Below are 14,489 nucleotides of genomic sequence, written 5' to 3'. Positions count from 1 at the left end.
AGATAGTCTGCGAAATTCACTAACATATTCTCTCAATCCACCAACTTGCTTCAATTTAAACAAAGACTCAGCACAATCTTCAAAAACAGAAGTACCAAATTCTTTACAAAATATAGTAACAAATTCTTCCCATCTAAGTGTGGATTGTAAACAATCCATCCACCTAAACCACTATAAAACATCACCATCAAGATGGAAGGAAACAATGGTTACCTTTTGATGATCTGGAGTTTGATAGAAAGAAAAATATTGCTCAGCGTTTTTAACCCAATCCAAAGGATCTTCTCCCTCCACAAATTTTGGAAAATCTACTCTCTGCCAACTTTGGTGTTGCTGTGATCCTTTCTGTTCCTGACCCTCACTTCGACGAACTCCATGAGAGCAACCAAATTCAGATCTATCTTCATCATCTTGAACTATTTATGGTTCTTTCTATTTGGTTAATTCACGCCTGAGTAGGTCAATTCCAACTGAAAGCTTTGCCTCAATGTGAGACTCCAAAGTTGTTGAAATGCTTGTAAGTTGTTTTGCGAAAGCAACCGACAAATTCTCCACAGAAGCTTCAATCATTGACATCCTATTTTCCATGGTGTTTGATCGTGCATTGCGACGAGTCATGCATGATAGGGAACATTATGCATCGATTCAAAACCAGAACTTTCCTCTGATACCAAATGATAACACCTTTCAAACCTAAGTAGTACAAGAAGAAGAAATGGTTGCGAAACCTTAAGATTTCATAGAAGAACGAAGAAGGACAAATGAGTAAGAAGAAGAATCAAATCTCGTAATATTTCATAACCGCCTTCTCAATACAACGATCAGCCTATTTAACAAACTAATAAACCAATTACTAGCTGACAACTGTCCTTATTAGTAACAACTACTTAACAGACTTGCTAGCGAAAAAACTAACAGAAAGACTAATTGCCTTAACATGTCAACATTGGTTAACAAACAGTAACAAACGGTTAACTAACACGCTCTCAAATCTTATAGAAGGACTCATGATATTGAATCTTATCATCTATGATTTTGATATACCAAGTTATCATGATGACAAGTTCATTTTTTTGAAGGTTTTATAAATTTTTTATTAATTCTGTTTCAGGTTGTTTTCTTATTTTCTTATCACAGAAGGGTAGAGGGGAGAGGGAAGGACTCAAGGAAGGAACAAAAAAGAGTCCCTAAACGGATTAAATCTCATCCATTAGATGTAACGGATGGTTCAGATTTAAAATATTCCACACAATTTCACCAAAGACAATTCCAGCCCCCATCCCCGTTATGGTTATATATGCAGCAAAACCAAAACCATTTTCTGGTAATATATGCAGCAAATTCTACTTTATCGAAGACCATATAGCACAAAGGCAGTTTTGCACTTCGGTAATAAAACAGTATTACACTGCAAACACAACACCCAACAAGTGCCACCAAATCCCTGATTTTAATCTATCGAATTGAGTTGAACTATGTCCCCATCTTTTCTTCTCTTCCAAATGCATCCACTCGCGAGAGCCCAACAAAATACCAGGAGGGCTACAAACAAATGCCCACCCATCAATGCACTAGGCTGTGCACAATTGGACCATGCAGCTAACGAAATCCGGTACTAGACTTCATGTGGACGTATATTTGCAGTTTTAACTAAACAAACGGACCCCATATAACGAATTTTTCCCCATATCAGTCCAAGTTAATGGCCAGAATGAGGATATTCATCACTCTTCCAGCAACCAGACCCCACGAAAGGAGGCTATGATGCCACTGGCTTTATATAAAACAAGATCTTTCTTCTATCTTTCTGCTTCCTATTCCCATATCTGCCTCCGATTAAAATTGGGATTTCTTGAACCTTCAGTATCTTCAGGTCAGGTTTGAAAATTTTCCCAGCTTTTCCATGAAGCCATTTCCGTTGCTGAAACTGTCATACCAGATTATCTCTTCAGCCAAAAAGTGTGCCCTCCAGCACAAGAGTGAATGCAGCAAAATTTGAGGAACCAAGCATTCTACTGCAAAAGAACAAATATTAAGTCATGTCAACAAATCAAAAAGGGAATGAGCAAGAAGAGAAAGGAATAAATAGACACAACGACTTGTGTGGAAGTATTACAGGGAAATAAAGATATAACAAAAAAGAGGTTATAACATGTTAGAGGGGAAAAAGACAAAAACCATAAGTAGTAATTATCTTTTCGTATATTTTATATTTGGTGGCATTGGAAGACAGAATTAACAACTCTGTACAAAAAAAGAGCCTGAAATAAGACTGGAACATTGTCTTAGGGCACCAAGGATTCTAACACTGTAAAAAGGTCAATTCCAGAGCATGACAATGAAGATACAACTCCACAATGCAACTTCAATAACGTGTTTCTGGCATTAAAAAAAAGATACAACTATTACTGGAGAGACTTTCTACATGATAGAGAATCCCAATTGACCTCTTATGAAAACACATATTTACCACAAAACTAATCCTTTCCTCGATTACTCTATTCACAGTTCTTTGCTATGGCATCTATGCATATGCATCACCTTGCATGTTACCAGCTAACTGCCCCAAAAAAGTTCAAACTAATGATGCCCAAGTCATCATCAGCATACAATCAGCAATAATTCTCATGAATGCATCACCAACTGCAACACTAGCATCTAGGCATCAGAGACAGCAACCAACACCACATTTTAACAGAGAGTGCATGAAGCAATTCGTTTGAACCCTGAAGGGAATAAGTATCTGAGACAGAATCTCTCTTACCAATCTTATGCTAGTTATTATTTTTTATGAGCAGTCCTAGAATTTTAAGAATATCATGTACATCTTTTTCTCCACCTACACATAATAAAATGAAGGTTGCACCATTGCACCGCTTACCGTGCTTTTTCACTGCACAAATAATTAGTAAAATGAAAACCTCCAATATCTAAACTTGGTTAGCAAGTTCCATAGAAGGAATTTCCACGGAGGAAAGAGAGAATAAAAGATTTTGAAATTCTGGTCGCTACCCCTTTTAATGCCCTACAAATCTGGCAATGGATGTGTATGTCTCACTGCTAAGTTGACAAACACCTCCAGCAAATAATCAAGATAGGCAAACTGACACCTTGTTATTCATGGAAAATAAAGCTCTTGGAAAATTCATAATTTGCCAAAGGAAAAATAGTTTTAGTTTTTCAACATATGTTTTATGAAAACATGTAAAGGAAAACTACTTGAAACAAACCCTAGAAAATTGTGAGTTTTCCTGAAACTTGATTTTTCATGAAATAAACAGAGCATTAGTGAGCATCATCAAAACCCCTTCAAAAGTAATACATCAAGACACTCGTAAACAAATCAATGCTTCCATTAAATCCAGTTAATTACCAATTCTAAGTTTGCAACTCAAGATTGAAACTCCAGTACCATCCCATGAATACAGACGAATTTCAAAAGGCATGCTAACTGATACTAAATTAGGAATGTTAAATATGTAGGAAAAAAAATACAAAAGAGGATAAAAGACTTAACAAAAGGGCAAGGGATTGCAGGCTTACCCTCCAAAAGACACTACGAACCAGAACCTGACTTTTGAACCCAAACTTGTTTCTGTAAAACCAGTGAATAGAAATTCAACTTATAAGAAAAAGGAGGGAGAACATAAAACTGGTTCTTCAGATTTAGCACCGAAATAAAATATGAGATCACCTCATGGGAACCATAGCTAGTAGTACTGCTTCTTCTTGAAGACTTTCCCTCACTAAGTACTAATGAGCCATCGGTGTCCTTTGCAAAATGCGAAGTTACACGACGAACAACATGTTTAGTGAATCCTACATAAAGTAAATACCAAGTTGTTATGTGGCGAAATGTCAGTGATACAGGCAAATATCCTTGTGGGCACACATATAGATGGATAATTGCTAACCATTATTATCTGAAGAAGAATGACTGCTACGTCCACTTCCAAAGACCTTAACTTCCCCTCTCCTGGCACTTGCTGCGTTAATTCCGAGATCTTCGTGTCTTCCTGGGAGATTAAATGCAGAAATCTTATTTAAGATCCTCAAAAAGAATAAGTGCTTTGTTCCCAGTAAAAGGAGATGAATTGTTTTCATCTTTCCTTTACCTTTTTTTACCTAAAGTAAGTGTCAATGGATGTGTGCTCCAATGTCTTGGAGTTATTATTAGCAACCACTTCTTTTCAACTAGAACACTGATGCGACCATACCCTCAACTTTCTTTACTAAATACCCTCTTCACTATCCAAACCCACCCATGAGGGAGAGAAAAATTAAAGAAAAGAGACATATGCAGAGAGAGAGAGAGAGAGAGATGAATAATCAGTGTACCTTCCAAAGAATCTGACAGTGTATGTGACGGTTGAGAAGCAGATGATGATAATGACTCATCACTCGTGTCTGATCCATCAGATCGACGAAGAGGAGTCCATACTACACGTTCAGGTCTATCCTTATTTCTTGCACGCTTCTCCTTCTCACCGTGAAGACCATGCAAGTTATCCCCAACCAACTTGTCATCTGAAGCCCCATTCATATCCTTTGACACAAATTGTATAGTTGGAGACCGAGGAGGACGTCTATCCTTTTCCAAAACAGAAGTATGGATTTTCTGCTCTGACTGAATCCCACCAGATTGACTTAGGCGGGAGTCTTTGTTAACAAGTATGCTTCTTACAGTCTTTCCAGCAGCTTCATGTCGTTGGTTTTGCTTAAATGCACTCGGGCCATATAAATTTTTAATTGGAGTTGTCATATTCTGATGCTGTGACAAGCCATCAGACACCATCACTCAGTATTAAATCATAGAAACAAAAAGTCTACCAAAATGTAAAATCCTCGCTTTGAAATTCCATTTTCCACATTAAGAAATGCCACCATCCAGTAATGGAAACTACCTTTTTGTTCATCATCCTACATTTACGTTGAAAGTCCTAACAAATCTTAATTCAAGAAAGGTCATCAAATGTAATGTAAGCATGTGGTGGGAACCTCTTAAGAACCATTAGCAGACTGATGGTGTTAATATTAGAATGGCAGCAGATTGCATCATTGCTGCAGTATTATTCAAAATTCCTTTTGCTTTGCCAGACGATGGGTTGGAAATTGATGAAAAAAGCAAAAAATGAAAGGTCATAAAAAATGACAGAAAGGATATAATAATAGCATTACAATATTATTACTATATTTTTTTCAAAAGCCAAAATAGCATGGTATTAGAAGCAAGGTCGTCAAATCAAATTGAATCGTATGTATCGATTGAGCAAAATTTTGATTCGTATCGAATCGTGAATTGTAAGATTCGCTTAGATTTTAATAATATACTATTATATATATGAATATATAGTACTAAAAAACATATTTATAACAATTGATATCCACTGTAAAAATAAAGTACCACAATTAATGAATAAAAACTTTGTTTTTTTGCTAGTTATTAAGTATCTCAGGACACAAACATCACTACTAACATACAACCAAACTAAAAACTTAAAATACCTTGTCCCACGCTCCCAGGCCCCAACAAATCTCATGAATGAGACAAAAAATAATTTAAAAATATTTTATGTTGATCCAATGAATATATGTGTCACCTAGGTTTATTTAAGAGTTTTGGATGAAATTTAAAAAAAAAAAAAAAAAATTTCACCAAACGCTGTCGTTTTTGGATGTTCTTTGAAAAAAAAAAAAAACAACAGAGTTTTTGGATCGCAGGAATCGATTCCGGCAATTCATCCGCCGATTCACACAATTCATGCTTTCCGGCGATTTACATCACGATTTGTATCATGAGCTGTGAAAGTCGAACCAAATCGCATGTGATTCACTGATTCTAACAACACTGATTAGAGGACAAATAAATTAAGTAGCAGACTGAAAAGCTTACATGTAAAATTTCTCTCTCTTTCCCTTTCAGCAGCAGGACTTTCTTCTTATCCGAGTCGGTACTTCCAGAAACTCCTGAAACAAAAACATCAGCAGTCCACATATAACAGCATAGCAAGAAAAAGAGCAACATATTGGATTATTCAAATGCATCATAGGCAATTACATCTACAGATCTACTCGAAAAAAGGGGGGGAAAAGGAAAAAAAATGCAATTACATCCGGAAAATAGTGTCAAATGGACTAACAAAATGCATCATAAACAGTTAAATGTAATAAATATTGTAAAACTAGTTTAGGAAGAACTCATGTGACACTACCGGTTTTTGCACTCTAAGTAGAGACTAAAACACAGTCCATGTGAAAAAACTTTTATCACTATGGGTGTTAATGCATGTCTAGATACAATGAGGAATTGATAAATGACCCATCATAAATTAGCCAGAAAGTCATACCACTTTCATCTTCGAGTCCTTCCCCTTCAGCTGCAGAAACCCGCTGATCAACTTGCCTTGAAACTAGCATGTAAGTAAATTTGTCTTTGCCACTGATACTTTTCGTACTGTCCCTCGGTACATACTGCTCAGAGAGTTATAGTTCCCATTATCCTCAGACATCTACCATATAAAATTACAACAATTGCAGCTATCTATGTCGTCTTTAATGTTTTTTGCAAAGCATCTAGAAGGAAAAATAAAAAATAAACCAGGACAAAACAACAATGGAACCATAGTATGAACTCGGAACTAAAAAGCTCAACTTTATGTCGTTTAAACATGCCATTAAAAATAACATTAAGATCTTTTAATGCGAAAAAAATGTCACTACCACAATTTCTTTTTCAAATGGATAACTAGTGTAAATAATATAACAAGCTCAAGGGGAAATAACATTTTTTTAATGGCAAATTTTTATTAAAAAAGGAGAATTGGCATAAAAAAAATGCAGGTTACGTGGTACATTAAAAAAAATCTAACAGCCGACAAAAAAATTGGTTTCACATCACTATGCTAAAAAAAATACCATTGTCTTGGACCCCCTTTTCTTTTCAGAACCCTGCTTGGATGAAGCTGAGCTAGAACTTCCACCTGATATTTCAACACTCCTGCTCCTCAGTTTCCCATTAGATGATAATCTCTGCTGCTGTGAATAAAATCGGGTGTCACTGAGCACGAATAAAATAACAAACAGGAAAAGTTACAACACAGAGCAACATGAAATTCAATGTTCAATTTTAACCTTCCATTCTGGTTTTATAAATAACCATACATCCGCCCTCATCAGTTTAGACATTGACAAAATTCAGAGAGCATGATATGTACATATAACCAAGAAGCACGCACATCCAGTAAAGCAATGCAATTTTGACATAAGATTTGGCAGACATAAAAAATGAACGTAAAATCACATTGTGTAATGACTACAACTAAGAAAATAAATAGCAAATACAGAGTTAAAAAGAACAATAAGAAAATTCAATATTAAAGCACAAATTTCAATATTATGACTTAAAATTTTCAAATACATATGAATAAGCAAACACCATTATGCAATTAAAAGCTAATATAAGTACAACAAGAATGCAAATTTGATGAAAACTTTGCAGTTTTAACAGTACAAGATGAGAAGGCAAAATTGCATTTTCAACCTAAAATTCTGAGATATAGATATACGCTTAAAGCACTAAATGTATTGGGCTGGAATTTGCTCAAATTCATATCTAGTAAAAATCATAAGCCATCTCCTTTGTCTAAGGATAAAACCTAGGCCATCTCAGCAAACTTAGAGCCAAGAGTAAAAAACGATGTTTTTAAATTTGAATTATTAGTTGATGCAGTTTTCTTATCTATTTCACAATAGTTTAGCATTAGATTTTAATTGAAGCACAATAGGACATATGAGTTTGGGCAAATCTTGATCCAAATTTATAAACCAAGACCGTGATATTTTTTTAACACTCCTAGCATGATTTCTACGTTTCAGAAAGAATAACATGGTACATATTAACATCAAACAAACAAAAGGGGCAACCACTTCTTCTTTTCTTTTTTCTTTTCTTTTTTTGTCTTTTTAAAGCTCTTATATTTTTGGGAACAAGAAAATCCCTATGTTTTGTGCAGTTACATCCCAAACATGTAAAAGTGGCCTCTAACCCATGCACAAATAAAAGCCTGGGCTTTTTTATTGCAAAAACTACAGAGACTCAAATCAGGGTCTACTAGCTGGAAGAGTTTACCCCTGGCCAAATTATCAGCAACCCGAGGGGCAGGGCGGAACCGCTTAATAGCAGGCAAGTGACCCCCCAGTCACTGAAAAGTCTTTGGCTCTAGAAGATGCACACTAAAAACTTGCTCTAGACAAACCAGATTGGCACAAAATAATAATTCAACTGGCACACCATACAGGTGTGGAGGATTATATTTGTTTTATTATCAGTGCATAAAGTTATCACGTTGAAAAGTCAAACATTCCTACATATCCATTACGCACAACTTTCTCCATCTGACAAAACCATATAATTAAATTGCAAAATCCAACAAGCAAATGAAAGAATAACCGACAATAAACTGTCCAATAAATCAATAAATGCCTTCAAAGCAGTGTAGACCAATAGAGGAAAGAAAAACAAAAGCAGAACAACAAAAGGAAAAGCATAATTCTTTAACATAGTATATTTAGAATCTGAGAGACATAATTGATACCCGAGATCCGATCTTAGCAGCTCTTTTCTGTCGAACAAAGTCCATTAGAGGAGTTATTATAGGAGGGTCTTTTGCAGTGCCTGCAAACGCAATAATTGAACAAAGTCAACGAAAAAAAATCCACTCATCTGCCATTATCTTTCCATGAAGCAAATATTTTATTTGAGATCTTCCTGACTAACCAGCTCGTTCTGCTTCTCTCCTCTCCAATTGTATCTCTGCACTCGGAAGATTCTCAACAGGCTTTGCAATAAATTCAAGAAACTCCAGATACTCAGGATCTAGATGTTCAACAAAGAGATACTTGCACTTATGAACATGTAAAATGGATGTCCTGTGAAAGCCCACATGCAAGAAATAGAAGTGCTAGATTCTAATTAGATAAAAAAAAAGTACCCTTTTGTATTGTCCCTTCACGACCATCTTTCTTCGACCACTGCTGTGGAACTCGCTGCGAAGGGGCATACTCAATAATAGTTTTGAACTGAGTCCCTAAAAAAGAAAAGAATAAATTAGCTTGCCGGCCTTGCATCATATACAAAACCAACAAAGTTCACCTCTACAAGGAAGTGTAAACATTATGAGAAATGATACAGACGGTCAAAAACCACCTAGAGAAAAGAGCCTGATTCCGCATCTAAATCAAAACGGTGAATTGTGTAATAAGGTGATAAAGATATATATGGCAAAAAAATATTAATGTACTTAATGAATATATTCAGAGGTAGGTAGATAAACAACTCTCGTGCACAAGGCTCCCACAGTGGGCAGGTCGAGGATAGGTATAATGTACGCAGACCTTACCCCCCACATAATACAGTAAAACCTCTCTAGTCATAATGGTGGGACCAAATTAATTTTATTACTAAATAGAGGTGTAGTTACAAAAAAAAATGACTTAGTTACCCTTAGTGCAAGTGGTATAGAGGTAAAATATGCACAACATTAATGATAAATTAATGGAGCATGTCAAATCCAAGGTATAACTTGTTACAATTTGGCTTCAACAAGGTGTCCATGTTGGCAAGATATTACGTACCCGCAAGTTCAGAGATGTGGTAACAACTCTAAAACATAAATCATTGTCCCAAACAACTTTAGATGAATATTTTATTTCATCTTGAACCTTTAATGTAACATAGCTTATATTTTTTGAGATATAAAGATAATTATTACTATGTGGAGGCAAATTCCTTAAGACGGGACCTAGAAAAATTATTTATTACAATGAAGTTTATTATTATTTATAACTGGCCCAAGTTGGGACCAGAATTTTTTATGACTACATGGAGGTTATTCCTATATCGGGTATCACTATAAAGAGGTTTTACTTGTATGTGGAGAGACTATTTCCAAGAATTGAACACGTGACCTCTAGGTTGCACCACTACAACTCTACTACCGTACCACATGTTCGCTTGTAAAGTTCAACAACTCCCGTGCAATAGGCTCTCACAGTGGGCAGTATTTTCCAGAAATTGAACCTATGACCTCTAAAATATATTCAGATGATACACATAAAATTACCTTTCTCGTTAACAAAAACATGACCGTTAAAGAACTCAGCAAAGTCCAAAACATCCTCTGGCCTTTTGAAGTCAATATATGCTCTTGAATAAGTTTGACGCTTCAGACTGCAAGATCATGTTAAGGGTGGGGGGGTAAGGAAGAATGAGAAAGTACTTCATTATACTATTATATCCAGAATGCCAAATTGCAACCATAAAATTCCCATACATCATCAGTATAAAACAAAAAGATGTCGTTCTAAACTGTAAGTATTCTCTGTAAAATGTAAACATCCTTAAAGGCACATTTAACCCACCGAAAAAACACGATGGTATGTAATTCTTGAAGTGCTGTACAGACTATGATATTCATCATGTTTCCAAATCAAACAAGGAAAATCCTAACAGTGAATTTGCGGCAAAGGTACAGAAATTAGTGATTCCCTGGGATTTACCATCAATAGATTTCATTCCATAACACCAAACTGAAAATAAAACACATGAAAACAATATATCCCAATTAAGGAATCACAGTAGCAAAGCATTTAATCACTTCTCCTCAATTGGAGTAAGTTATGTTAGCTCTGTGTTGTCGAAATAATAACGTAGCTTTTAGGTGCCACCAATGCCCCGTAATGCTTGAGGTGCTAGACACTTGCCAATGCAAAGTGAGGCACAGAGTAAACAAAATGATAACTCTTAACTCGTACCTAAAAAGTTCAAAAAGAAAAAGGGCAAATCAAGAGCTCAAATCACTGATCATCAAGGTGGAGTACCCTATGCACAAGAACTCAACACAAGAGGATAATTAGGCCAACAACTACTGTTCGAAGATTTAAGTGATTGAATTACACCCGACATAAATGCCGAATCCTTCAAAAAGAAGGGTGCAAACAACACCCATTAACAAGGCTGCAGTGGAAAAAGGGTCAGCGAAGAGAAAGATGCACGCAGCCTTACCCTCACATAGCAGGGAGGCTATTTCTAACCTTTTTTTTTCAAACACTTCATCTTAAGCCCCAAACAAACATAATCTTAAACAGAAAAGGTCCAGCAAGAACACCAAATTATGCTAGGCCGTGCAAAAGTGAAGCCACTTCACCTGGAGGCTAACGAGGCATTCATGGGTTGTCTCACCTTTTCTAGTTGCCTAAGCGAGCGCCAGGTGCCTCTGACAATGTCGCATTAAATATTACATCAGTAACTGGCGTATTGAATCCAGACAGTCAAAAAAGCAGGGGTCATATCCTTTGTTGCGTTATGAGAAGACAAGAACGCTACAGTCATGGTAATAGCAAGAAATTTTTTCAAGATTGATCCCCCTAATATTTTTGAGTGATAAAGAAAGGTCCTATTAATAATATGTTATTCAGGCACCAAAGAGGATCAAATTTAAAAAAAATAAATCCTACTTGGACACCATATTCCATATTTGGAAGCTGTAAATCCCACTTGCACACCATATTCCATATTTGGAAGCTGTCCCACTTCAAAGCATAGCCAAAATTGTGATCCATGATGAGGGAATAAAAAGTCAAAGAAAGAAATATTCCAAATGAAATTCTGTCAGTTGATGCTTATAAGAATGACACATGGCGTCATATGTCAAGGAAGCTTGATAACCACAGAAATTCATGTCAGCACTCACGAGTTCAAATTCAATGCAATCTGCTTTAAGGGAATCATTCATAAGAGTACAACAAATACCAACAAATCCAGTTGGTACTAATTCATAATTTATAGGCATGCAGTATTACTTAATATAACAGCCAAACAATCGCAAGAACTTTACAACATTCCTTTACCCACACCCAATTAAAAAAAGAAAGAAAAAGACCAAGGTTTCAATTGAATTCGTTACTTATTCACCTTACAAGGTATCAATTAAAGTGAGCAATTTATATTTCCATAAACATCGGCTTAAACATGCAAGGCTTATCAACATATATAAGGCATAACAAATGATTAATTCAAGTCATTCAATTGCTTATTTATAAACCCAAACAAATTCAGCTTCCTTAACCCCAGAAGCGCTCCAATTAAAAACAATTAAAACACTAAGTTTAACCAGTTTAATTAAATAAACCTATGCTTCAAAGAATGGCAAATGCGGTGATTATCCTCCGTAAATTGAAGCAAACCCAATAAGACCAACCACAGGGTAGCAAGTAGCAACAAACTGGAAACCCAAACACCTTATTCAAAACAGAAACTTCCAACAAAAGCACAAACCCTTACCTGTTCTTCCCTGGGCGAAACGAGACCCAGTTGTAGCGTCCCGCGACGACAGAATCAATCTGCCCCATGAGCATAGCTTCAGATATCGCCGGTGGCAGGTGACGCAACACCACCTTGGTCCGATCCGACCCGCCCTTCATACCCCGAAAACCCTAGTAATCTAAAAACCAAAAAAGGAAGAAGAAAATAAAAAACACTCCACGCTTCAACCAAATATCGCAAGAAAGACCTAAAATCTCCGTGCGATCACATCTTCTTCAGTTTGCACCGATGAACGTCGATTCTGTGCCCTAATTTTGAAATTCAAGCCCCAATCGCCATGCAAGAAAGTTAGTGAGACAAAATAGAGAGAACAAGAGAGTGAAGCAAGGAAAATTAAAAAGAGCCTGCGTGGTAAATCTTAACAGTTGTGCGGTAAGGTTTTATTCTTAATAATATCAGTGTTTTAAAATTCCGGTTGAACCGGAAATCCGAGAGATCATATGTATAATTTAATAAAATATCCATTTAGTTAAATATAAGTTCAATCGGTTGGTTTTTGACATAAATATCGATTGTCCGATTTAAAAAAATTCAAAATTGAGAATTTTTTGATGAAAAAATAAAAAAAAAGTAAAAAAAAATTTAAAAGAATGAAAATTGAACATAATTGAGATTTAAATGGTTATGTTGGACTTGAACTTTTATAATTTATATAGTTATATTGTACTTTCTTATAAAAATGTTTGTTAATTGAAAATTACATTTGATGATATTATGTTTAATTTGAGATTGAGAGTGTTATTATTGTAGTTATTACTTTATTTGGATGGATTTTAATTTATAGTATTTTTCAAATTTTTCTAATATTTTTACAGATTTTTTATAATTTATAATTTATTATTAATTATTAAAAATTTTAATTAATTAAATCAAACCGATCCACCTTTAAAATCGGTTAAATTAGTTTTCGATGGTCTACCAACACAATTCCAAATCCGATTTTAAAACATTGACTAATACATGATAATAATGATATTTACTAAGGTCCACCCCATGAAAAGAGTGGATCGCGTCCACTCCCTTCCAATGAACGCCACGTTTCTAAAAATGCCACCATGGTTTTTTCACAAATGAATGCATTAGTAAGCTAAGTTTTGATTGTGTGTCTTTTTAAAAGAAAGGATAATGTTCAAGACCCCCAAAAAATGACTCAAAAAACCTCATTTAATATGGAGAGTTAGATATGAAGTGGGTCCTACATGTGTGTTTTTAATCGATGACTATCTTAATGCCATATAGATTTGGGGACTTTTGGGGATGATACTTTAGGGGTCTCTAGCATTGTCCTAAAAGAAACTAGTTGCATGCCCACACTTCGCGTGGGTTGTAATTAATTTGAGAAATAAATATGTCTGATAATTTGTCAATACTTTTTTGTTAGCATAATGAAATTAGACCTTGAGCTGTAGAAATAAGTCGTAACCATGAGATAAAGAACTAACAACAAACCTTTCCATCACGGTGATATTCAAAAATCTTCTCATAAGGTCGAGTATTGGAGGTCAGTTTAATAGCCAAGTATCAGAGACTGAAAATTGACTCTGAAATATAATATAGGCGGAGGAAAAAGGAGAAGCATATTATGACTTATAATATTTTTATTTGTTAGTGTCATAAATTAATCACTAGAGATTTTTGACATGATTAGCAGAGCTGTGAATAATTCAGAAATAAATAAACTTAATATGACATATTTCACATGCTCTTATTAAGCACATCACATGGAAAAAGCCCTTCTCAGAGGTTTTATTCCAAGATGTTATTTTGACCCACAAAAGATTACAATAGAGAAAGATTAGTTATTAATACATAAATAATAACGACTTAAGAAACTTAGCCACCTGAAATACAAAGGATTCTTCAAGATTATTGTAACTACCAGTTGCTGCATTACTTTTTCATTTTGTTCTTAAGTGAAGAAAATTCACTTATGGGGTTCTTGTGATGAGTTGAAGAAGTCGAACCTAATCCAACAACCTCAACATGACAACACCACCTAATAGTAGTTGTTTCTACAAAAAAAAAACACAAGAAGCTTAGCAAGTATGCAGTAATAAGCTGAAATTAGCATTTAGTATGTGGTGCAGATAGGCTAAGATAACCTCCA

General features: G+C 35.2%; 1 protein-coding gene across 3 annotated transcripts; it reads right to left on the bottom strand.

The window, feature by feature from the left end:
- Positions 1-1,193: 1,193 nt before the first annotated feature.
- Positions 1,194-12,743, bottom strand: LOC119982803 (regulator of nonsense transcripts UPF3-like). Of its 3 annotated transcripts, none has more exons than XM_038826373.1 (13): positions 12,341-12,743; positions 10,122-10,228; positions 8,991-9,086; positions 8,777-8,875; positions 8,595-8,674; positions 6,916-7,035; positions 6,348-6,471; positions 5,894-5,967; positions 4,339-4,771; positions 3,915-4,016; positions 3,695-3,819; positions 3,544-3,595; positions 1,194-2,015 (listed from the first exon to the last, which is right to left on the bottom strand). In XM_038826373.1, exons 1-12 carry the CDS (start codon positions 12,478-12,480, stop codon positions 3,557-3,559), a joined length of 1,539 nt encoding a protein of 512 aa, XP_038682301.1. In that variant the 5' UTR covers positions 12,481-12,743; the 3' UTR covers positions 1,194-2,015; positions 3,544-3,556. The 3 variants fall into 3 exon arrangements, with proteins under 3 accessions (XP_038682301.1, XP_038682302.1, XP_038682303.1); XM_038826374.1 differs by having other exon boundaries at positions 1,194-2,012; XM_038826375.1 differs by having other exon boundaries at positions 6,916-7,032.
- Positions 12,744-14,489: the final 1,746 nt, after the last annotated feature.

Source organism: Tripterygium wilfordii, chromosome 17, assembly GCF_013401445.1.
Source record: "Tripterygium wilfordii isolate XIE 37 chromosome 17, ASM1340144v1, whole genome shotgun sequence".
In the NCBI taxonomy this organism is placed as follows: domain Eukaryota; kingdom Viridiplantae; phylum Streptophyta; class Magnoliopsida; order Celastrales; family Celastraceae; genus Tripterygium; species Tripterygium wilfordii.
Note: the sequence above shows the minus strand (reverse complement) of the source record. Positions and strands in the feature narration are given on the sequence as shown.